Raw genomic sequence first — 27,411 nt, forward strand, 5'->3', positions numbered from 1 at the left:
CTGGAAGACCAAGGACAAATCCAGGAAGTTCATCTGGGTGGAAGTGTGAATCACCTTCTAATGTTATCTTGAGAGATGGGTTGAACTCTTTTAGTCTGACATAGGGAATTTCATTATACATGTATGGCATTTGATAAATCTCATGAATGATATGAACATTTTTACACTGGTTGAACTTGAAGTCCTCCAAAGCATACAGGTTACCTGTATCAAACCATTTGGTATATTCAAAATTGCTTGTTGATGCAATGTAACTGCTCTCCTGTATCTCCAAAATAGATGACGCTCTCATGTTGATATGAACTGTACTGCAATTAACTACTATCGTGCATGGTTCTGCCGGCATAAATCCAATCCAGCCAAAAGATCGATTCAAGCATTCTGCTCCCGATTCTTCCAGGGTAAAGTAGTCAAAAATGGACCAAGAGGACAACTGAAGAACATTCACTGTAATTCCGTGGTTACTTGTGGAAGACACCACCGAGTTGCATGTTTTGTTTTTATATGTCTGAATTGTAAGTGTATCATTGTGGGAAAGAATGAAATGTTGATTTTGACATCTTACAGTATCATTGGCATCAGTCACTTCAGTTGATATAACTAATATATATGCTAAATCAAAGCAGAGCATCACAAGTGAGAAATGGAGAAGGTTAAAGTGCAATCTGTATGTCATCTTGAATACTGTCAGATTCACACACAATATGAATTGGATTGGTTTTAAGATTTGTACATCAAGTTTATTTTCTTACCACTGCAAGCTTATTTGCCTTTTTCAATGCCATCTTTAACGTCACTCCGGTGCCTTTTCTTAGCTATATTGAGATCTTACGGACATAAGGTGGTTTGTTTATTGCAATCCTATTGTATTTTCCTTGCTTCCAGCTAAAACACATACTGAACACTGTACCAGTGTTGCTAAACCTGCAGTTAGGTAGCCCAATTGGGCAACTTTTGACAATTTTTTCTGTGACTTTTGACCATTTCCTTTTTGCATAGAATCCAATGGTTAAGAAATTGGGCAACTTTTCAACATTAGCAAAAGCAACTGCCAGTAGTTTCCTCTTCCATAGAATCCGATGCTTAAGAGTAAAATTGGGCAACTTTTCGATTATTTGACCTGCAATTCAGGCTGTAAATTTTTGGCACCCTGGTGCTATCACCTGACAAAGTAGATACGTGGTTGCAGAAAGCATTAATCTCTTTCAAGCTATTTGATGACATCAGCGACAGTACTTATATGTTTTGATCTTTTTTTCTCAAAACAAACTGAATTTCATGCTAATACTTCCACCGTATTAACTCTTCAAAATGGCTACTTTCTCCTCAAATTAAGTGTCGCATAGCAACATACATTGTACAATATTAATATCTTCGACTTGCCATGGCAGCAGGCAGCCTTTCAACTCCTACTTTGTGTAGAATTTTTTGCAGTTGTCGCTTCAATGGTTTATACGCTTGTTGCAGTATCAGTTGAGATTCAATGTTACTTGATGTCACCAGAGACAGAACATGTTTTCAACTTTTTTTTCTCAAAACATTAAACTGGATTTCACAATAACAGTTCCACAGTTCAAATGACTACTGCCTCCTCAAATGTTATGCTGCAACACACAACATTAACATCTTCTTAGACTTGCCATGATAGCCTTTCAACTCTAGTTTTTGTAGACTCTTTACAGTGATTGTCACTATGGTTTTATATGTGCATTTCATGCAATACCAGTTAAGAGTCATTAGTTTCATGTAAGCAGTCCTTCTTCATACAGTAGAAGAATGAGCCTAAATGTTTCATGCATGTAGTTTCAATCATCATTTTAGTAACGGTGGAAAGTCCCAATGTCTGGCCTTTCATTCAACACATACAACTTGCAAGGCTCACGTATCACAGATAGATATAAATAGTCATGGCAAAGCAGTGATTTCAAAGGGGAATTTCAATTCATATTTTATTTTCACCCAATGTTTTATGTTGTTTGCACTTGTATTGTATGTAGCCAGCTTTTCATTTCCTTATATTGCACAATAATCAGGGTAGGTGATTTTTCTGAGTTAAGGTTGGTCTTAACGTTGGAATTATGGAAATTTTTAGGCCTCATAACTGCCAAATTGTTGAATGGCAAAGAGGTCAAATTTGGGCAAAACTGCTCAATTTTGGAGAGAAAAAAAACACCCCAAAACCCCAGTTTTTCTACCCATATTTTTTGGGGAAATGTAACACAAAATATTCTTGAGTAAAAAGAAAATATATTAATTTTTAAAAACTAGATATAAATATCTAGGACCAGCTTTTTAAAAAAATTTTAATTTTGATCAACTTCACCCAAATTCCCAATTTTTTGGAACTTTGGGTGAAAAGCATGTTTTTTCATGTTTTGGCAAAATTGAGCATTTTTAAACCATTTTTGATGAAAATTTCTTTAACTTCGTCAAAATTAAACAGGTCCTAGATATATATAGTTCTTGAAAATTAACTTTTTTTTTTACTCAAGAATTTTTTCGTCCCGCCCCCAAAAAATTGGGTCAAGAAATGTTTTATTTTTGTAGTTTCCCCAAAACTGAGCATTTTTGCCAAAATTTGACCTAACAGATGGATTCATCTAGTCTTTGCAATTCTAAATATGTATACTGTAAAACCACTTAATTTCGCGAGGTATTTAATTTCGCGAGGGCTTTTGATTCGCGAAATTAAATACTCGCAAATTTTATCACATACGATTTGCACATTGGTTCCGAATTTGACAACCTAACTCAAGCAACTTCCAGTACAGAATTCACCTCAAAGTTATTTTGTGACTATGTGACATAATTTTCATTAGTAGATCATTTATTTACCTTGAAACATCATCAAAATAGCCTCATATATCATTATAAGGATCATATAAATTCCACAAAGCATTGAACCTCCACATAAAACTCGCTAGAAAATCGCGAAATCGCAAAATCTGTTTTTGTTTATCCATTTGCTGCATAGAAAATAATGACCAATTATCAATCAATCACTCAATCAATCAATTATACACATCCTCGTTCAATCAGAACATTTTATTTTTGCTTTGAACTTTGTTTTCTCACGTTATAACACTCTAAACAACGCTCCAAAATATTATTTTCATTTGTTTCTATGATTTAAAAAGATATTTTAAATTGTTTAGAAGTAATATTAATAAAATATTATGAGACAGAAATGAAAGTTTGTGAAATAAAATGGCCGCCCCCATGGTGGCCATAATGGCATTGGTTGATTGGGCAAAAGTATTTCGTAATTTTATCATAGCTTGCATGTTATTTCCTACAAAAAAATGGCCATATTTCATTTCAGAGATACCCCAACATTCAATTTAGGGAAGGTAAGGCGGAAATACCCAACAAAGTAAGGCTAATTTTCACTAATAAGCTTCTGGCCATGCAGAGATAAGAATTTGGAAACTTTGACTTGAAATACAAAATCCTGGATTCACAAAATTATATACTAGCGAAAATGGCGAATATAAGCGATTCACAAAATAAAGTACCCGCGAAATTAAAGTGTTTTACAGTATTGTATACTTTATATTTGTCAGAGCCCCAACCTTAAAAAAGGGCTCCAAAACTGGAGTTAGGTTACCTTGAAAGAACTTTTTTAAAAACCACTTGATATTGATAGTCTGGAACCTCAGGAATATGAATTCAGAGGTCGTCTTTTTTCTCCAGGATTGCAAAAAAATAGATATTTGCAATAATGATGTCATCAAATTTTGGTGAAAAAAATGCAAAATTTATAAAAAAAATTCTTGCCTGCATAGATACATTAAATACCCCTCCTTCCATTTCTGTTAAGTAAGAAGCAGTATTATATTCAGATATTGTGTTAGGCAGCTTTTAATTTTATTTTTCCTATTGACGTGTGTACTAAATATAATTTTTGATTGCGATTTTCTCAATATGCCATTTTTCACTTTTTTGTGGCTATAAATATTGGCTATTTTCTCTGATAAGTAATTCATTGGTAGAGCACCAGTGCAGTCACCTTCGGAGCCTTATTTCACCCTTGAACACTCCATTATAATGCCTCTTTGAAGGTGTCTTGGGAAGTATTTATTGAACTGCATATCTCCTTGTCTTGGGTAGGCATCAACCAATTCTCTGAGGTCTCTGGTGGGTTAAACTGGTTTTAAGGGATCCCAACCGTCCCGCTTCCCTCAGAGATACAAGTAATTAAACCATCATCAGATTGGGCACTCCATCCTACTTTCAGGCTAGGAACAGCTGGTATGAGTGGCATAAACCAATGTGCTAAGTCAATGCCCCTATATTACCCAGCAGACCCTTGAGTTAGAGTCAGCTGAGCAGAGCTTGCACTGCTGGAACTGGGATGTGCAAAGTCATTACGGACAATGACTGGTCACAGGAACCTAGTCTTACTACTATCAGTTGGAGGGGTAGGTAGTTCATTGGTAGATCACCAGTGCGGTCATCTTCGGAGTCTAATTTCACCCTTCTCAAGGCCAGAGTAATGGAAGACATATTCGTCCACGCCCGAATTTGAGATTTCTTGATATTTATCAACACTAAGATGTATTCAGTAAAGAGATTCATTTGGTAGGATTGTTGAAATCATTAACTGGTATTTTTGTTAGCCAAATCCAAATAAAAATTACTCACGAATCTGAGCTTTCGCCATCTTGGCTGATGGCTTGATCACAGATGAACTGGTCCACTGCTTTTCCCGCGAGACTTGGTTGCTAAGGACGCATCCTCGTTACCGGAAGTGATGTTGATTTTAGCAGTGGGTCATATACATGATCTAGAAATCAGACTTGTAGTACCCGTACCCGTACTCGAGTCCCAATTTCCGTACCCGTACCCATGGCTCCGGACCCATACCAGTACTCATGCCCTATTTTGGCGTCGGACCCGGACCCGTACCCGTACTCATAGACTGGGACCCGTACCCGTACTCATGGCCTGGGACCCGTACCCGTACTCATGGCCCGGGACCCGTACCCGTACTCATGGCCTGGGACCCGTACCCGTACTCATGGCCCGGGACCCGTACCCGTGGACACGGGTACCATGGGTACGGGTACCATACCATACAGTGCCTGCCTACATGCATGTAAGAAAGTGAGAGTAGATCTACTCTCACTTCTCACAAGCCTGTGAACTCCACTCATGATGGGGTTGGGTGGGGAGTAACACATGCATGGATCCAGATAGCAAGTGCCCTAAATTGTAGCCTGGCCCAGGGCCCTGAAAAAGGTAAATCTAGTCCTGGCTACACAAAATGTACATGTATGCTACCCACAGGGTAGATACCTACATTGTCATGATTGTGACAGCCTCCAGCCTATGCACACTGTATGCCACTCATACATGTATATGATGTAGCATTCACACTCTGACTGATACAGAAAAAAATAGCAAAGTGGAAGTAAAACATTTCAGGAAATTGTTGTTTGTGGTGAATTTCAAGTTATCATGTTTTGATATCATTGTTATAGCATTATTTTATTCATCATTTTAATATTCCCCATCCAAATACACTCCCCTAGCACAAGTGCACACATAAAAACTACATTTTCCCACCACATGCACTTGGGCAGTGTGTGCATTTGAGTCAAATGATACAGAGTTCCTTTGCCATACCATGTTTACAGAAATTCATGATTTATTGGAGCTTATAGGCAAAATATTAATAATTATCCAGATGTGCATAATTAATGATAATAATTATATTAAGCTAATGGATAATCTGGTGGATGTGTGCTGGGATGTGTGGATGTGCATGAAAGGCTTCACTAAATTTGATATTGACAATTAAGTCTACAAATTTTGGATCAAATTTGAAATCCAGTTGATGTTTTGAGGTGAATAATAACTTGAATGCTATATCACTGCTAAATGTATGTTGAAATTAGTATTGTGCAGTCTGTGTGTCAATACACATACATAGTTTGCATGATTTTTGCATCCCAAAATATTTAAGCTAGATTCACTAAGACCATCACCAATCTCTTTTTGTACTTGATTAATTCCACAAAACCAGTTCTACAATTTTCTGTAAATGGAAGTACTTCTTAGCAAATAGAAATGTCTCAGCAACTCATGGCACACACAACAAATTAAAATGTTGTATATGCTTATGACAAAATTAATTTCTCTAATTCTGTTGGTGCAAAATGTAGTTTAATTCATTTGTTGTGGTATAAATGGCATCAAAGAGTGTATTTACAGCAAGGTATAATAGCCAATAAATTAATGTCAATAATCAATAACAATAGCTTTGTTTATACCCATGTACCCATAATGGGACTCATACAATGTTTCTAGTCCCAATATCTGTACCCGTACCCATGGCCCGTACCCGTACCCATACTGGGACCCGTACCTGTACTCGAGTCCCAATTTCCGTACCCGTACTCATGGCTCCGGACCCGTACCCGTACCCTATTTTGGGTTTGGACCCGTACCCGTACTCATGGCTTCGGACCCGTACCCGTACCCATGGCCTGGGACCCGTACCTGTACCCGCACTCCATGGTCTGGGACCTGTACCCGCACTACCCGTACTCATGGCTCGGACCATTACCCGTACCCGTACTCATGACGGGTACCAATACTACAAGTCTGCTAGAAATCATCCAAATCAGAAGGAGGGGCAAAAACTCACTCAATCGTGACGAAGGTGCACACTCAAATGTGAAAAAACCTCAAAGTCACTTTACAAGTAGTTGTTATACCGAGATTGCCGAATTCGGAAACCCTCACCACCGGATGGCTCTCACCAGAAAACCCACAAAACTCAACAATGATTTTTGGTGCATCATTACACGGGTTCGCCCCGATAGTATTTCCTCTAAAATCTTCTGGAGTGAGCTTGACCAGCCTGTTTTCTGTGCAGCTGCTTTTACAGCTCTTGATCAGAACTTTGAGAATTAATGTATCATTGATGTTGGATGTCAAGTCAAGTCAACCTACACGTTAGTACAGCAATACGCAAAACTTCGATGTACCGTAAAACCCCATCTACAAGCATAAAGAGTGCTTCTGATGAAAGCTACATTAATCCAGGCGCCACTATGGAGTTTGAGCAAATAAATTATAGATTCAAGCATATACTAACAAGTATTATTTTAAGACCAATCTATTGTATTGGTATATTTACGCTTACTTCGAATTAATTTAGCTTTTATAAAAAACACCATAAAAAAAAAAAAAAAATTGTTTTGTTAGGCCCTTAAAATTTTCTTTGTTTGTAGTTTAAGATATTTTAATCGGTTTCTGGTTGTGTAAAGCGCCTAGAGGCATTTGCATTAGGCGCTATATTAAATCTGTCTTTATTATTATTATTATTATGTATGCTTGTAGACGGGGTTTTACGATATTGTAAATAAGTATGGGGGAGTCGTACATAGGCAGAGTCGTCACTTGCGCAAGTATATTCGTTTGCTTTCACATAAAGCTCGACACTACAGGCAGTAGTCAAAGTAATGTCGCAGAGATTATTAAAACCATCTCAGATGGGGACATATTCAGTTGCATAGTAAAAAAATTAATGAATTCCGGAGGTTTAACCCTAACACCCAACCCTGCTTTTTGCTATCGGAAGTTAAAGAAGAAACAAAAAAGGAGAGAAGATGAACAAAGAAGTCACTTGGCACCCTGGGATTCGAACCTTAGGCCCCTCGCATGCCAAGCACACGATCACTGACCGGTAGCCACGCCGGTTACGCTGCCCCGGGCAGTGATTCCATGAGCATGTAGCACTTGGGGTGATTGCGTCATCGCAGAACCTGGGATTCACGCATGCGCAGTGGTTTTCATTGTGTTATTTATGGGTGTTAGGGTTAAAGAAACGGCATATCCGATCATATTTTTGACACTTTTTCTGGGGACATTTTTTTTACTAATGCGCGTGAATAAACTAATGCGTGAAAAGGTTTGAGACAAACCTATTTTTAATTTGGCCTAAACAAAATCAGATTTTGTTTATTAAAATCAGATTTTTATATATATATATATATATTTTTTTTATTTATCTCTTACCACCCCTTTAATTCATCAAAGTGGCTCAGCACAATTGTGCAAAACTACAAACCCAAACAAAATTTTTTTTTAATTTTATTGATGTAAACTATCACATGAAAAAGAGAGGTACAATTTGCAATTAGGTTCGCTAATCACAGATTATTTATAGCAAATGGTAAGCAGTGATTTCAAGGGGAATTCCAATTCATATTTTCATATCCTTATATTGCACAATGATTTCAAACTTGTCTATAATCATAATGTTTGTAACCAAATATTCATTTCCTTATATTGCACAATACTCAGGGTTGGTGAATAAATCTGATTTATTTATTTTTATTTTCATGATCCTAGCATTCTCTTTTTATGACATTTGTCAGTAGATATCCACGAAAAAGCTTAATCCCAAAATTTCAGTTGATTCCGATTTTGTGTTTGCGAGTTATGCATGATTTTGTGTATTACACTGCTCCATAGGCAATGTGTTGTAATTCATTCTGGTGTACCAAAACGTAATTCAAATTTCACAATATTTTTGCTAAACGAATTAATCTGCAAAAAATATTAGCCAGAGGTTTCCAGTAATATAAAAATGCCCTTTCAAATCAGATTTTTCTGTAGGTTTTTTATAGGTATTGTGTTGAGCCACTTTGGTAGACTTTAGGGATGTTAATGTGGTTTAAAAAAATACTGATTTAAATTCTAATTAAAAGGGCATTTTGTGATCCGCAGCCTCATCCTCCCACTTTTCTCCAAAAAAAAGTTGAGATTTTTATACCACTGGAAACCTCTGGCTACATAATGTTTATGTAAAAAAATTTTCTTGCAGATTAATTAGATTAGCAAAAATATTGTCGAATTTGAATTACATTCTGGTGTACCAGAACGAAATTACAACAGTGGCCTATGGAGCAGTGTAATACACATGTAATCATAAATAACTCGTTGACTATCGTGAAAAATGTTATAAAAAGGGGATGCTAGGATCACAAAATACTCCTTTAAATGGTCTAGATAATTATTGCACAGCCCCTTCAGAGTTACCATAAATATCAGATTTGAACAGAAATTAAATAGTAGTTTGATGGATATATTTGTTTTTATTTTTCTGATTATGAGCCTGGGGGTAAAATTTCCAAATGGTGTGCCAAAATTTGCTTTCCCCCTCCCTCTTGTTGAAACCACCATATTTTAGATGGAGTTCTGTGCTGCTTGTGTGCTTCGCAAGACAACATCATGACATGACTTGCTACACATTAAAACCCCGGAACTGTTACTGAAATCCTGCGTATGTGGCGAGTTGCACCGACCACTAGGAACTGAGATGCGGCAATGAGGTCATACATGCTCAGAGGGAATAGTAAAACTAAAACTATTTCCCCGGGAAATAGTACTTGAATAGTAACCCACTCCCTCATCAATCGGCTTTTTGACTGCTTTGCAAAACAGTTAAACATTTTTGGTCACATGATACTCGTTTAACCAATAAATGAACAAGAATATATTAATGAAAGATATAATATTGTCCTAGGAAGGTTCCTTCAGAATATCATATCAGGTGGTGCATGGATTTTTTCGGAGGATTTGGGGAACTTCAATTTGGTTTGTCAGATCCAGTATTTATCAGAAAAAGCCTAATATTGAACTATGAGAATAAAAACAATATCTAAATTACTGCCTCAAGGAAGGCATACGCCTACATATTATAGATAAGTCTTGATGTAAAAACAAACCGAAACTCACCTCATCGCATATGATAAGTCCTACTTCTCCTTTGTGTAATACTTCTGCATGTAATCTAAATGTTTCGTACGACAGAATCAAAATTGGATGGACTATGCGGCGGCCATATTGGCTCATGAAAGATGCTGTAATGAAAAATAAAAGTGGAAAAATATGATTTATTTCTCCTTAGGTGAATTATGTAGCTTTGTGTCATGAACAAGTCCAATTTACACAAACACCTGTATGTGAACACTCCCCATGGGGATACTTTGCAAATGGGAATGTTACTTACTGACTTTCACTGGTTTACCAGGAACACTACACAAATTAAACACAATTTTTATGACATTTAACCTTGAAGCAGGGATAGGGGATGCACTCTCAATTTTCTATTTATGTTATTTGCAGCCCATTGTACATATTTATAAAAAGGTGACAGTTCCTAAGAGGTCCCCAATTGAAGGGGAAAATTGAAAATGAAGTTTTAACATGCTTTATAGAAACAGTTGCATAGTAAAGAGCCATTAGTTGTTCCCTTCAATAAAGAAAAATTAAATTAAACACCCCCACTCTTACCAAAGTTGTGATTCTCCTTCATGTCACAAACAATTTGCTGTGTCCTTGGCAGCATATACCAACACACCCCCACACCACTACTTGTAAATATTGACAAACACATATTTTCCAACTGAGGTCCTTTACCTTGGACCCAAGGTCTTAGCCAGCCATATTTCTGCCCGTCTTTAAGACGGGCTAATCTAATTTTTTAGACGGGTATATTTAATGGATTTTAAAGATGTGATAGCTCTAAAACAGATGATTTTAAGGGTATATGAACTTGGGACTAATTCAAAGTGACATGCAAAGGCCAAATCAGCCATTTTAATCAGGACATTTGAACCCAGTGACCCTTCCATGGGTATAGACAAGTTGTTTTATATTTGAGGGTCAAATTTTGATGGTTTGAACCCAATGCACAAATTTATTGGTTGTGCTAAGAGTTTTAAAATATTGGACGAGACATAGTCGAGTCCAATATTTTAAAACTCATAGCGAGACCAATAAATTTTGCATTGGGTGAAAAAAACATCAAATTTTATCATTATTATATTTTCAGAATCTTATTTTTTATTTTTTCTCTCATTTTTTTCATTTTTCGTGATCTTTTTGGGGTCAAAATCGACTGATGTTTAACATGCCTGGAGCAAAAAAAAAATTGAAAAAAAAAATGTTGATTTTTTTTTTCAATTTCAAGGAGACATTTTCTTATATATGCATTTCATGTTGTTTGCAATACATCAATAATGTGGATGGGGGAAAAGGAACCGAGGATGTCCGCACTGCTCACTGTTATGCGAAGTGCATTTTGGTCAACATCCTCAGTTGTAGGCATTTTCCAACACACAGACACCCCTACACAACTTACCAAGGTTTTTGTCTATCCCAGCCTTGGTACCGGAATCTATTGCTAGGACATTTATTCTTCCTCCTAGCCACTTGTGAATTTCATTGGCCCAGTTCTAAAAAGTAACAAAATATATAAATTCATTAATAATACTTGTTATAAATTCATTAATTATGTATTTTAAAAAATCATCTTTTTACCAATTACAAGGGGCTGCTTGATGCGGTTTATTCCTAGTCCAACCTCCCTTATTTGGACCTCTTTTAACCGGGTCTCTGTCATCCTGATGTTTGATTATGTAAAACCATGCCAGATCCAACCCGCTGAATTGGCAAGAAACAAGTCGAAGCTGACACTCATCCCTAGGTAAAACCCGACAAGAGATCGTACAAAACACCAGGAATCCAGCCAGACACCATAACTAATGCATACAGAGATCTGTGACACATTAACATTTAAGAGTTATCGTGATTCATTATATGATGCGCCACTATTTGATGCTCTTGCCAGTCCAATTTTTGACCTCCAGGTCGACATCACCATTCTAGCCACCATTGGATTTTCACATGAGTGAGTGTGATAATAATAATGTTAAAAACAGCTCCAGAAATGATTCCGGTTGATTAAGGTTTGCATTTTACTGCATTTTGTGAAGAAAGGAGAAAAAGAAATTGGACAAAGTGGTATGCAAAATGAAGGGGCAAATCTTCTCGTTCAATTGGTGGCATCAGTATCAATGACGCGTACATGCTTCTAATGGTATAAGCCAAAAGGTGGTACATCACTGATGTTTTAAATTCACTTCATTTTGGAAAGCTTACTATCAACGGATTTCGTTAAAATTTTGGATATGTGTTGCTAACACATTAGGGAAATAATGTTGATATGTAAAATGGGAATAAGTGGTTCCTGATTTCTTTTATGACTTCATGAACTTGGTGCTCCACAACTATCAAAAAACGAACCGGTTAAAATGCTTCTATTTTCAATGTTGAGCTATATTTTGTATTTTGAACTTGCATGACACTATGTCATTGAAACTTAATTAAGCCATAGGTAACAGGTTACCACAACCACACTACAGCAATGTTGAAAAAGATTGTATTTTTTGTCACCTATACCACCATATTAGGTAGTTTTCCGTAAGCTTCATTTTTGTGATTTTGGTAACTATTTTATATTTATTTGCCCAATCCATCTCAAGTAGGCAATCTAAATTGTACTCACCATTTACATCCCAAGGTATTTTAGTATATCCACCTCACACATTTCCATTATATATCCAGTAACAGACAAAATATCAAAATTGATGCCTCATTATGACATGTATGATATCACAGACTATCACATGTATTCAAAATTGATGCCTGAATTTGACCTGAACCAATTGACCTATAACCTGACCTTTGATGACCTTATAGCCTTTTTTAATCTCTTTTCCTAACAACACATTATAGAAGATACATACATGGTGTAGTTTTAAATTGTCTATGTGGAAGAGATTAGGCCTATTTAATTCATTCAGTGTTATAATCAGTGAGTACATTTCTATAGATAGTATAACAAAGGATTTAATGTATTCTATTCATGTATTCTACTTGGACATGTTCAATAGAATAAATTATGGTTTGTTATGAAACACACATCTCAGTTACCAGGATACAGTAAACAAAAAAATATATAGGGCTAAAATGATTTTCTAAAATGGTTTAAAACCACTTTGTATGTAGAGATATTTTATAAGTTCAGGACATGAGATGATGAACATATTTATATACTTTATAAATTTGCAACAAAAAAAAGAAGATGGGTACTGATGAAAATCAGGGTATTATATCGCCTTAATAGATAAAAAATCTACTATAATGGCAAATTATGTGTAACATCATTATACTGATATTTAAACATACAATGAAACATTGTTTTATTTTCGAAATTACGCAGGCTTTGGATGTCCACATTTTCCCATGATGTACTGCATATTTTGACCTCTCCCCAGCAAACGCTAGAGGCGCATGGTATTGTACATCGACAAAATTCATGAAACAATCACATGAGCAGTGACAATGAACTCTTCCAAGTTTTGCGCAAGTTTATCCTGCATAAGTATTATAGAATACCATCCATGTAATGTAATGGTTTATTCTATTTGAAATCCATACACCTTCTATGGAAGACATGACCTTAATGTGAGCATTAACTGACCAGTAGATACCAGTTGTAGTCATACTAGTTCACGGCATATTCTTAGTCAGTGGGAGTGGTCATGCTGGTACACACATAATCTGATTGGACAATCGCATGATTTCGGGTGCCGTCTATCAGGCCGTAGACGACCCCACGTCATCATGAGTGTTGATAATGCGTAACACGCTTGTAGAGGTTCGCGTATGTATCGCGTTGTATGTGTAGACTAGTGCAGAATACGTGCGCGCGATAGCAATATACGCGCAACAGAATATCCGTAAAGTCCCCAATGGTCAACAAATGGGCAAGTCCATCACAACATCTTAGGACTTCTTCTGATGAGGATGTGTGTCACACATTGAAAATTTGAGGTGAGTGAATTTTGGTGCTGAAAGTCAGTTTTTAAACTTTTAAAAACTTCTTGAAATTGTTTATCACCAGCACGTATAAACTTACATTTGAGTATTCTATTCAAAACTGTACTCCCTCTGTGGAAGACTTTAGCAATTTTAAATGGAATATCACAATGTGACCAAGTCTTACCTTGACCAAGCTGGCAGGAGCTACTACTATTGATGTGGTTATTTCTGGTTTGCCTGCAAAATTGTGGGGGAAAATTAGAAATAAATTATATAGTCATAGGGTTATTGCTATGTTAAATTATGTCTATCTATTGTTTGTTTTATAAATCCTAAATACAGATAAAGGCTCTACCACAGCCATTTTATGACATATCTAACCTTCTTGCTTGGCCCTAATAAGGCAAGTATTCAACTACAAGTAGAAATAGGTCAGAAAACTCATCATGGCCTTAAAGCCATAATGTATGATTTTATAATATAAAATTGATTAATTTTATTCAAACCTGATTTTTTGTCATATTTGTAATATTTATGCATGTCCCAACTTGCACCTAAATGGAATCAGCCAAATTTGTTGTGTTTGTAGGTCAACAGAGCAAAGTTTGACATAAAGTCATAATTCATGAATTATGACTTTGTTCTCCTATAGAACTTCATGTTTTAACAGACAAAATAACCAGTAAGGTTTCTTTCACTTTACCTTGTTATTTCAGTTCATAATGGACAGAAACCCTTACCAACAACAAGTGTTATTTCAACATTTTCAGTATAGAATAACAACTTTAAAATTTGAAGGAAATTGAACATTTGGGCTTTTGAAAGAACTTGATCAAAAGAGCAGTGTATCCATCTTGCTGTGAAAAAACAATTAAATTCAACCCCATGGTCACTACCAGCTAGTTATTGGACCTCTTATAACCATTTTCATTGGTTACAAGGAGGGCTATATCATGTATTTAGCCAATCAGAGACATGGTAAGATTGGTCAGTAGGGCTGAAGGGGAATAAGCTTAAAATTGCTAACAGATCTGAAAGCTCTATTTTGATTGGCTACTGAAATTATTATATCATGTAATTAACCAATCAGGGACACTCTAATAATGGCAGTAGTGCCCATGGGGTCAAGAGGGAAAGTATCAAAAGTAAGGTGTGCAGCAAAATACCTTGCTGCAAAGTAGCTAGTGTTACATAACTTTCTACTCACATTCCTGACTCTGTCTTAATAGTGTCCACATTAATGTCACACACTGTAAAGTTTTACCCAAACCCTGAAAAGAAACAATTATAGGTAAAAAGGTAAAATGGTCGAAATTATGGGCACTACCATAAAAAAAACTAAAAAAACCCTGAAAATTCAATTTGTGTAATAATGTCAAGAACATCCCAGAATTGTACAGTTCTTTGGCTTATAATAGGCGAAAAACACAAGATTCATATACACTGTGTATTGATATAGAATGGCTTGCACGCAGTTGGGCACAGCACTTACGTTATTTGCGCGTTGCATGCTTAGTGCGGGACTGGTGCACACTTATGTGAATATACATGAGCATGAGTTGGAACTTTGCGCAGTAACAAAAACTTGAATAATTTTTGCCTAATTATAAGCCGAACAAACTTTAGGTAGGTATTGCTATTCTAGTTGTTGTTGGTGGTATTAGTGGCAGCAACAGCAATTGCAGTTGAAGTGGTGGTGTTTATGGTGGCAGCGAAGACGGCCACCTGGAAGCAGCAGAGTTGTTGGTGGTAGTCGCGATAGTTGTGGATGAGGCGACATGTTGTATCCAACTTCTCACAACAAGTATCAAAAAGTGTCAAATATCCTGAACCAACTTGCCGATAGTGAAGTCCACATCATGTGGCTTTTCAAAATCCAAACCTACATATTGCAAATTTCAGTGTTGTGACACTTCAAAGTAACCTTATCACATCAATGCACATCATACAATGTGTATCGGAAGTGCTTGGTAAGTATTGCATTACAAGACAGTAAAATTCATGGTGAGATGTTGAGAGAGAGTGTAGCCTATCACTTATAGTAGGTTTACATTGGAAGTAAACACCCCCCATCTTCAATACAATTGTTATTGATTAATTGATTGGATGATAATGTAACATTACATGATTTGTGCTTTTGCCTCACTGACTTGGAATTATATCACAAACTCGATTCATCTACTTCAGAAGTGCGATATACACCTCTCACCATGATTTTTGAACCGAAGGCCTACAGAATTTCGCCCAAACATGTCTAATAAATACAGAGGTTGTTATGACTGTAAACAAAATAAAGGAAAAGAAGTACAGATATGTCAGTGTGAAGAACTTTTATGCGATGCATGTGATGACATCAGACACAATAAAATCCCTACTACCAAATAACAGAATGTTAACAAGAGTACCAAAGAAAGTGGTTTGACCAAATATGTTGCCTCGCTAACCACCCCTACACAGCAGACTTTACTCATATCTCTACCCCAGCCAGCAACTGCTGAATAAACAAGTGATGCTGAAGATACAAATACAAACAACATCATAAATCTTTGCAATAGCCATGAATGTGCTCAGCCATCAAACCTAAATCAGTTGGTCAAAATTATGTAAATTCTTCATATGCCAAAGATAATTCCACATCATATGTGTTGGACTCAAAAAGCAACCTGCCCAAAAAACAGCATGGTCCAAACCAAGATGATAAGCCCAGTCAGTCATTACTGATAGGAGACTCGATGCTTTGAGATGTCAGACCTTCTCCCTTCCCCAACACCACCATTGATATGAGTGGAGCCTTGATAGCAGACATGGAACATTCTTTGATGGAAGTTCCTGAGCTAACATCTTACATCATTGTACACGTGAGAACTAATGACATTGCAGATGAAAGTCAGCACATTATTCATGATTTAGAACATTTAACCAGAAACGCACAGATTAAAGCACCACATGCGAAGATCCACATATCATCAATCCGACACATTGATGAACATTATTGCGCATCCCCACCAGGGGCATAGCAAGAGCCTTGGGGCCCATGGACAAGAAACAGTGTGAGCCCTTTTAGCAGGGCCAGAGGGGCCCCCAAAATTGCCCTATGCATGTTTCTTTTACCCTGACACCACCATGTTTTGGACCAAAGTATGGTAACATTGCAAAATTTGGCGCGCTTCGTGCATATCATACTAGCTCTTTACATAGCAAAATTCACCTTCATTTTGGGCTAAAATTATCTGAAATTAAACGGAACAAAATATGCTTATCGCCCTCTAATTTGCAATGCTTCTGCCACCACTGTCGATCTTATAGTAGGCCCCCAATTTGTAAACCAAACTTGGCCTCTTGAGTGCACATGCCTTCCTCACTGTGAGTTTGAGGCCTCCCAATTTTGGCCTGGCCCAGGTTAATTCGGCCCTGTCTTTTAGCACCTCCTTAATCAGCGCTTATTTCATTTTCTCTTTTGCTTGGGGCCCCTGAACCCTCGGGCCCTTAAACTTTGTCCACCCTGCCCCCCCCCTTGATCCCCACTCTTGTGTGGAGTGCCCCATTACCTAATTACATTTTGTTAAGTGTAAGATTCAAATAGTTCTCTCAGCAAAAAATGTAGACTAACTGCACAGAAAGTTGTGAAGTAGGGGCAGCAAGGTAGTCATGTGACCCACAGAGTAACCAGGGGTCACATGACTTGATGATAGGCTTGTAGATGGCAGATAAGCAGTGTCACTGTGCATCCCAAATTTCGGTCATGAAAGGCAGCCAAATGTAGACCTCCTTTGCTTTTAACCCGGGGATTTTAATTTTCATTTTGATGTTGGGCTAACCTGTAATTTGGTATTTTTTGTGCCCTACCTGGTATGTTATAAATACACAATGTTTTTTTTTTACTCTCACCATTTCATCTGCCATAATACAGCCATAGCTGTTTTCTATTCTTCGTCCAGTCACACAATCCCACAAGAACTTTACCCCCTGAAAAACACAAGCAATAAGAATCAAATTGAAGGGAAAAAACACAACACTATATATGTCACACAACATATCATTTTCACCCTGATGTGGCAGTGACGTCGGTGCGCATTTCATTGGGCAGTCTCAAAACACTGGCATACATATGCATGTGCTCAAGATGCCGCATAGATGCGCGAGCGAAACAGCTGTTTCAACTCGTTGAAGTCACAGCAACATCAGGGTGAAAAATGTTATAGTAAAAATGCTGCAAGCGCACTATGTTGCACAACAATCCAATATATAGCAAATTTCCCAGAGCAATGGGCTATTCCAGTTAAAATCCGTAATCCCCTATGGAAGACATGACCTTAATCTTCTATACAGGGAATGTAAATTTCAAATATGGGTTACCTGAATGAGTGACTCGATTTGAAATCTGCACCCCATCTGTGGGAGATTCAGGTCATTCGAAAGGGGGTCTATGGATTTCAACTGGAATTAGGACTGTACGGACTCCAGACCATCCAAATCTTTTTGACTAAACCTCATTAGGCCAAAAAAAAGGTTCGTCTCAAATCTGACGCGCGCGTTTGTAAAATCCCACTATTTGACAAAAAACAAATGCGGAAATTTTTTTTATTTCAAAAAAAAAAAAATTTTTTAAGTTTTTCCAGAAAAAATCGTGAAAATCAGACTTTTTTCTCAAAATTTTCTCGCCGTGATTCTAAACCAACTATCTCGCTTTTTAAGAAAGTTTCCAAGCAGTGCACTTACTATAAAAATGTCATGTGCATATCATTATATTAATCGAATTAGTGGAATATTTTGACTATAAAACATAATTCATGGTCAAATTTTTGTCACTTTTTCTTCGACTCACGCCGGGCCGTCAGTTCAGGGAGTTGTTCACAAATTACATGACAATCTAAACTGACCTAATCTGATCAACAGAGGGCCAGGTAGGCAATATTTTTTTTTTTTTTTTATTATTATTTTCAGATTTTCGGGTGTTTTAAAGCTTCTTGTGCCATTTTTCAGGAAAAATCTCGCTTTTCTCGCTTTTCAAAATTTTGGATCTCGTTTTTTTGCCGGGGCCTACAAAATACCATGAAAAAAAGTTGGGAATAAAAAAAAATCGCATTTCGCATTTATTTTTAAATTTCTTGTGAGCTTTGAAACACACTTTTTTTTTTTTTGGCCTTATAGGCATTGGTTTGAATGAACAAAAAACCAAAAAAATAATTAAAAAAATTGCTTACACTTTTAAATTTGAGCAAAAAAGGACAAATGTCACACAGGGATATACAGAGTACCATAAAATTCAATACATATGCATAACTCAACCATCTGCCTTTACAATCTACTACAAATAATGGTATCAGCTATGCTATGTATGATGATAAATACATAGCAGCTGATAAATTCAATACCTTTACCTTTAAACATTACAGTCAGTATGCACAAAACAAGTTAGACAATGTCTAACTTTAGACCTGGTCTAACTTTAGACCTGGTCTAACTATGGAGGTTAGTATAAGGAGAAGGAACTTTTTGGAATTTACATACCTTATTCTATATTATTGTAGATCCTGTTAAGGGATCTAAAATGAGCGTTTATTGCGTTTCGACAGTATTTTTTGTGGGACATAAGAGCACCTCAGACCTATCGAATTGCATTCTGAATTTGAAGCATGTCTTTCTGATATCAAATAATGTTCATGTTTTGAAAATCACAATATAATACAAATTTTATGACAAATTATAAAAATTTGATATTTTTCAAATTTTTGATATATAACAGTCCTCGAAGTAAATTATATAAATCTAATGATATATTTTAAAGTGTATGTAGCAGGAGGAAAAGCCCCACGGTCAATTGAAAATTTTGACCTTTCATATTGAAGATATAGATTTTTTCCCAAAAAGACCTAATTTGTTTTGGTGTTTTGGGAAAAAAAAATCATATCTTCAATACGAAAGGTCAAAATTTTCAATTGATTGTCGGCTTTTCATCCCACCTACATACACTTTAAGTATAAATCATCAGATTTATAAAGTTTACTTCAAGTACTGTTAAATATCAAAAATATCAACATATGGAAACCTTTTTAGTGAAAAGGACCCTATCAAAATTGGCCTGAACGCACAGGTCACGCATAGTGAACACAGATCGATACTGTCAACGACATTGGAGGATCGGTTGAATTTTTTTTATTTTGACATATGACTCGTTTATTGCTATTTTAACCACTTTATATTGTGTTTTATTGCAAACAAATACACACCTTTTATTCTGTATTACTTGTTTTGCAATATTGTGGTTACAGAATAATACAAATTAAAAATTTAATTACAATTTTTGGCCACAAAGACTAGAAGAATCTACACGAACTTTGCGAAGAAGTTTGTCCATGTTACACACAATGAGCCCACTTAACCTCTTCAGCGGGTTGTTTGTTTACTTCCTGATCGATAGGCTTTGCGCATATAGTGCGTCGAAATGTTTAGGTCTGTGCAAACGACTAGGATATGACGGCCTGATGACTGGATTTCAGTCCGACTTCGAATTCACGGTTTTTCCTTTCACGAACACACGCGAGTCTTAATCTGAAGCCATCAAAATGAATGTTACATCAATGGAAAGCGGTCACTTCGAAGAAATTTTACTCAAGAGATCCAAGTGAATAGATGGCGCTGTTTATTTTTCTGGTGAAGAGAAGCTGACTAGAAGCTGCCGATTTTTCAAGAAACGGGAAATTTACACTGAAATTTTCGCGATTTTTGACTAAAAATAAAAGGTTTACCACTAGAGACGCGAGTCTAAACAAGTTTCGAGCATGTTTATTTTTGAAAAAATCAAAAGATCACAGTATTAGTTCCATGTAACTAGCGGATCCAAGTTATATCACTATAAATTATGTTTCGGTGGCAAGAGATGTAAAAAAGGACCCGATTTTAGCCTGTGTTTCCATAGGAGTTCAAGCGTGGAATACCTCGGAAAATCTTAGTTCCCCAAAGGTTTCGATATGTTTTTAATGATTTGCCATAAAATGTGTATTAAATTGCGAATTTCAAAAAATCAAAATGATTTGATATCAGAATGACATTCTTCGTATTCAGAATGCAATTCGATATGTCTGATGTGCTCTAATGTCCCAAAATAAATACTGTCCAAACGCTCATACCCCTTCCCTTAAGGGCAATACATGTAAAAGAAAAGTACATACAGATCATATGACAATGAAAATAATTTCATCGGCAAATAAAACACTTACCTCCCTTTGATGCGGTCTCAATACTTTGGCAAGGACTGGGTCTACAACAACTGGAGAAAACACAAGTATTAGAAACAAGACATTAGTTAGTCCCTGTTTGCTAAATGCAATACAAGAAATATCACTGCTTTGAGGTTGTATTACATGAGATTGTGATCAAGAGCTGTTTAAATAGCTGTATATTGTCCGGTAATGGTATGCACAAAAGGAAAATAAATTGGCTATTATTTATTAACTAATGAAATGTCCTTTTTCATGCCTACTGAATAATAAATCTATTCATGCTACATGCAACTGCCTCCACCAACCCCACTTCGAACAGTACACTATTTAACTACATACATGTGCTACACATTATCAACATGGTTCCTAATGGTATAATAATGGGCTATTTCAGTTGAAACAGAGATTTTATACTATGAGATAAGACACTCTGTACAAACGGCCTATACTATACCGCAGTTGAGGACATGCAATTCGCAAGCGTCGTCGCCGGCCAAGTCCGAATTCTTTAATTTATTAATTTATTAATTTATATTGGGAATCACATTTTTGTACCGCTCACAAAACAAAGAGTATAAGTCCGCCCAACGCTGTCAATCATTCTAATGAAAAATAAAACAAGCTCTGGCAAGATTAGCAATGACGTAGTCTTAACGAAGTCTCTAGGGAAGTCCTCGGTTGATTTACTCATTTAATACCATGTTTACATAATCTCAGAGCATTTTATGACCACTCGATAACAGAAAACATATTCCAATAAAACATTCTCGGTTTGTCATGTTTGTAATGGTTTAAACCCATCCTAGATCTGGTTTTAATCGTAGCAGTTCTGTCATGAAGTACACACTTTGGTCGAGTCTACGTTCTCAAAACTATAATTATATATAGGAATCACAATTGTACATGTACTACTGTCTGCTATGCTCCTGTCCTCCAACAAGCGCCGGAGTGTTGCGGACCTGGTTGAAATCCATAAACCCCCTAAGGAAAACAATCTCTCACACACACAGAGAAATGTAGATATGTCAAAGTTACCTAACCGTTCGTAAAGTTATGAATACCCACTACTAGACATAACTTTACAAAGGGTCCCTGCAGTAAATCCCTATTACTTACGAAGGGTACCGTTCGTAAGTAAGTTTATTAGTGAAATGAACTTACGACTCCTCGTAAGTTACAAACGATTTAGACAAAGCTTTGTAAAGTTTAGTAAAGTTTAGTGTGGAATTTGAAATCTACACTCCCTGTGTGGGATTATAAAGGTCATGTCTTCTTCCATAGGGTATATGTATTTCAACTGGAATAGCCCATTGAGGCGTTCTATACTTACCATGGACTTGCTGCTTTTCTCTGGAAAAAAAAACAACAAACAAAATGGACAATGGTAAGAAAAAAATTAATGTTTGTGTAAACTATGATGCTTGTCATACTTTTCCCATCAGCTCTTTTACAGAACTTATGGAAACACCTGCGAAGATGGTCACGGATAGGCAACCATGCTCACTAACGGCACTGTGGGGAATCAAAACAGGGCCACAGTGGTGAGAGGTGAGTGCATCAACCACTACACATATCCCATCCTCCCAAAATTGTTCACAAAAATGTTGCATGAACAGGTTCATCAATTTTCTATAACCTGATTTCTTCACACTGTAAGTGATTGTTATTCCCTTTGTTTCCATACATCTAAGAGGTACTACATAAGGTTGTTGGTGGTTAGGGCACAGTCTCATGTAACAAACCTTTCTTAATGTCAGGCCTTCAACATAGGCTTCAACATAAAAGTTCCCAAGTTAAGAACAACTGAATCAATACTAGGCTTGTTTGTACTCATTTTAACACATTATTCATGCTGATTCCAAATACAGTCATGAAAATTTTCAAATCTGAAATTTTTGAATTTGAATTTAAAAAAAACAAAACTTGTCATCTGCAGACGACATCCGCATGGAGAGAGTTAATTTGAATCACTTGTGAAGTTGTGGGTATCACTGTGAAAGTGTCAGCCCTATTGTATTCGATTTACCACCTGCACATATGCAGGTGATTTTGATTCTGTGCAGTTAACTTTTCAAATGTACCTGCACAAGTGCATGTAGAATTTTAGTCGTAACATTACACAGTTGGAATCGGAAACAAGTATTATAAAATATCCCTTACGAAATGACACCAGTTTTTTACTTTTCATCTGTAAAAAAGATGATTAGTTTTCACTGCACAAATTTCTTATTTTATATGGTTAAATTGTGCAGGTGGATTTTCTATGTTACCTGCACAAATGCAAGTAACTTTTTTCTGGTAAATTGAGTACTGGCCTATACCTATATCCACTTCCACTGTCTGATCAACCAGTGGCAGCGGATTTTGACCCCACCCCCAATTCACTTTTTCCGCCAGAAAAAAATGTCTTGTACCTATTATGTAGACCCTGGTGATTAAGCAAGGCTACATGCAAAAAACGAGAGTAGTACATAATTTTGTAATTAATAAATACGCACAAAAATGCACTGCAAAATCCAATTAGTCTTATAAGCTACAATGGTCATCAACTTACCGGTCTAAAGTGAGTTGTTCATGAGCAGAAATAGCTGGTGGTGTGTATAATACAAGGGCGCCCTCTTCATATGGGTCGTGCAACGGTTGTCGCGATCCTATCCTTCGCATTCCTAGCCCTCGAGATGCTAATAATGGACCTGTATGTAAATATGCAAAGCAACATAATGTCCATATCACACTGGTAGGTGTAGCAATGGGCTATTCAACTTGAAATCCACACTCCCCCTGTGGAAGATTTTGGAAATATCTTCCACAGAGTATGTTTTTCAAATGTAATTGGTCAGAGTTTGTAATTTTGAAACAGGTCCATACTCCCCATGTACTATGGCTTTACCTACATCTTCCACAAATGGAGTGAGTATTTCAAATGGAAGTTACCCAATTGTCTGTTCTAGTCGAAATATACACTCCCTCTGTGGAAGACTTCAGCTAAATCTTCCACAGGGGGAGTGTGGATTTTAAATGGATTAGCCCAATCAAGAAAGAAATCCCTGGTAACCAAATATTGGCAGCCATTAAACTAGTCCAATTGAAATCCATACACCAGTTTCACCCCCCATAGAAAGCATGACCTTAATCGTACACATAGGGGTGTAGATTTCAAATGGAGTCACCCATCCAGGTAACCCCATTTGAAATTCACACTCCCTGAGGTCATGTCTTCCAACTGGGATAGCCCATTGTGCAAACGCTACAAGTGAGTTAGCTACAACTCTGAGTGGTTGCAAATTTGACACTGGGCATAGCATACCATGGATTGCATGGAGTGACTGATTGAATTTGATAAAAATAGCCATAAAGAGTGGACATAAATTTAAAATACATGCAAACATGACTTTACAGGTGATCTGCTTAAGAATGAGAATAAAAGTATTATTGTGAGACCCAAATGAGTCTCTATCGCTTAAAATAACACGAGAAATATCTTTTTTTTGCTTGGAACTCTAGGTGCTGCCTTGTTGTTCCACTTAAAATAACACTACCTCACGTGTATATCATGCGATAGAGACATGGCTGGGTCTTAAAACAATGCTTTTATTATTGTTATTAAGGGGTGGGGTATGAACCTTTGGACAGTATTTATTGTGGGACATTGGAGCACATCAGACATATCGAATTGCATTCTGAATACGAAGAATGTCCTTCTGATATCAAATAAATTAGATTTTTTGAAATTCGCAATGTAATTCACATTTTATGGGAAATGATTAAAAAAAATTTTAACAGTACTCGAAGTAAATTTTATAAATCTGATAATATGTACTTAAAGTGTATGTAGGTGGGATGAAAAGCTGACGATCAATTGAAAATTTTGACCTTCCATATCTTCAATATGAAAGGTCAAAATTTTCAATTGATCGTCGGCTTTTCCTCCCAACTACATACACTTTAAGAATATATCATTAGATTTATAAAACTTACTTCGAGGACTGTTATATATCAAAAATGTGAAAAATATCAAATTTTAATAATTTGTCATAAAGTTTTATTATATCGTGAATCTCAAAAAATGAAAATTATTTGATATCAGAAAGACATTCTTCGTATTTAGAATGCAATTCGATATGTCTGATGTGCTCTCATGTCCCACAAAAAAATACTGTCGAAACGCTCAAAACGCTCATTCCAGATCCCTTAAGTTATGATTGTTACCTTGGTAATTTGGTATTGGAATCTTGAATGGTTTGGATAAAATCTTCCTGATTAGATCTTCCTGCAAATGAATAAAAAATGTAACCAATATTACAGTAAAGGTAAAGGGATGGAAAGATTCATCATAAGACAGAATAATTTTTTTTTTTCCAAATTAACAAAATAGTTCTGTAATCTAGAGTAGCACACATCAAGTATACAATAAGTGAAAGTGCGCTCATCTAAGCCCACTCTCTGGAAAAAGTAGTGTCTGATTGAGTAGGATTTTATCTTTCCCTAGAGAAGTCCTTTCCAGAGGGCTGAGCTCTTGGAACTCTAGCGAGTGCCATCTTCAGAGTCCATCTTTAGTTCTGAAGATGGCTCTCACTATAGTTCTTTTAATGGTAACAAATCTTTGTTAAAGGGGTGACTTCCTCTGTTCATCTAGCTCCTCCAAGATTTGTTTGTAAAAATGTTTTTGTTTAATATTAGTTAATTTCTTTTTTTTTCTTTAAATTTATACTTGCATGATTTGTTTGCATTATGGAAAACAAAATTGTCTTGTATTATTATCTTGTTCTGGAAGTCCAGCCCTTTGAAAACAACTTCTCTAGGGAAAGATTTAATCCTACTCATGTTTACCATGGGATAAAATCAAAACTCATCTGCCGGTTGAACCGCATAAAGAAACCAGCTCCAAGCAGCGGAACCGTCTGGAACGGTCGAGTTTTGATTTCATCCCCAACCCAGAGTACCAAGTAATTTCAGTATTCTCTGTTGTTGGGAATTTGTAATATTTTTCTACCCCTATCTACATTGTTATGTACTCACATGAGATGATTTAGAGAGAGAACTTGTATGACACGCTTGATTGATATTATGCAGTGGCTTTCTTCCCACTCCATCGTCTGATTTCCATTTCTTGCAACCGTATTCCTGAAATGAACACACCAAATAAAAAACAGATTACACATAAGCAAAAACAAAGCACAGCAACTGGTCCACAACACTCTATAGTGGCATGGTCAGCAGTCTGTCAACTCTAGTTGAGGGCCCAGTCTGCCAAAAAGCTCCTAAAAATGATTGAGGTCTGCACAGAAAGCCACAGAATTGGCTTTTCTATTTGAGACCCCACTACATTCACAAGGCGTGTACTCAGCCGTGAAAAATGTTATTGTTTCAAATGGGGTGTCATTGTAAAGGGGAGTATTGTTGCTATCCATTGATATGCAACAAGATATGAATATGTCACAAATAATTTGAGATACAGATGCTTGAAAAAACTTTCCAAACTTTTGTTGAGGAGTTTATATCACTCTTAATGTGGATCTATTTTTTCGGCGTACATGTAGTGGTAAAAGCCGAACATTTCCCGCCAATTACAAGCTGATCAAAGTATAGCCTAATTACATAACTGGCAGCTGAAACTACAACCGTCTCCTAGCAAAAAATCTCAGTAGGTCTCAATTTTGCATGCCAGAATAGTTTTCAATTACGATTCTCACTAATTAGCCAACACTTGCCACTTTTTTTGTCAATAAGAGAAGGGGGTAATTGAAGTTTTTATATATGCTGAAAATAAAATTGATCTCCAATAACTTTTGATAAAACATTCATAAATGTCCCATGATCACAAAAACCAACTATTTTTCGATCCGTCCCGTCGCACCCATTTATTTTCATTGCCATGGCAACACGATGAACCTGAAGTTTGTTTTGATAGTAGTCTACTGTAGTGCCTTGGACCCTTGTTTCTTTGAATGAGCAGAAATATCTGAAATATCAACAGCTAAAATTAATGATATGGATTTAAAATGTGTATCAAATTTCCATCCTGTCGCACTACGGAATTTTTGGCTTTGGCCCAGCTCAAATGCTGCTATCTATACCCCCAACAACTTACCTCAAAGTCACTGCCATCCCCTGATTTCCTTTTTGTTCCCTGTTCTTCTCGCTCTCTCTGTGCCAAGGCCAACCGACTTGGAGCTAAGCTCCTCCTCTGTAATATCAACAAATTGGTAGAAATGTCACTTTTAGTTTGACAGAATCTTACCATTTCAAAATTGCTCCTGTTTCTTTAGAAATTGCTCCTGGTTCTTGTAAAATCCCAGTGAACCAGGAGCAACGTTCAAAACAAATTGCACCTGGTTCCAGTTTGCTTATTTCAAGGCTTGAACAAAATGTGTCAAAGCTTGCGAAGATTTTGAAATCATTCAAAATATGTGTCAGATGATCAAAACTTGCATTCTTTTAAAAGGGCATGGTCCACACCAACATCCCCCCACTTTTCTCAAAAGATTTTTATGCCACTGGA

The 27,411-nt window shown here is 36.5% G+C and overlaps 1 protein-coding gene across 1 annotated transcript in view; it reads right to left on the reverse strand.

Annotated features, from left to right (window-relative positions):
• LOC140140013 (DNA repair and recombination protein RAD54-like) overlaps positions 1–27,153 on the reverse strand; it is a 70,001-nt gene extending 42,848 nt beyond the window's left edge. The window contains 11 exon segments of the mRNA XM_072161825.1: positions 9,754–9,878; positions 11,162–11,255; positions 13,871–13,923; positions 14,894–14,957; positions 17,575–17,652; positions 20,907–20,956; positions 22,240–22,259; positions 23,464–23,602; positions 25,119–25,179; positions 25,929–26,033; positions 27,001–27,153. Of these exon segments, the coding sequence (XP_072017926.1) occupies positions 9,754–9,878; positions 11,162–11,255; positions 13,871–13,923; positions 14,894–14,957; positions 17,575–17,652; positions 20,907–20,956; positions 22,240–22,259; positions 23,464–23,602; positions 25,119–25,179; positions 25,929–26,033; positions 27,001–27,153 (942 nt within the window).
• Between the last annotated feature and the right edge of the window lie 258 nt (positions 27,154–27,411).

This window comes from Amphiura filiformis, chromosome 2, assembly GCF_039555335.1.
Source record: "Amphiura filiformis chromosome 2, Afil_fr2py, whole genome shotgun sequence".
NCBI classification, from domain to species: domain Eukaryota; kingdom Metazoa; phylum Echinodermata; class Ophiuroidea; order Amphilepidida; family Amphiuridae; genus Amphiura; species Amphiura filiformis.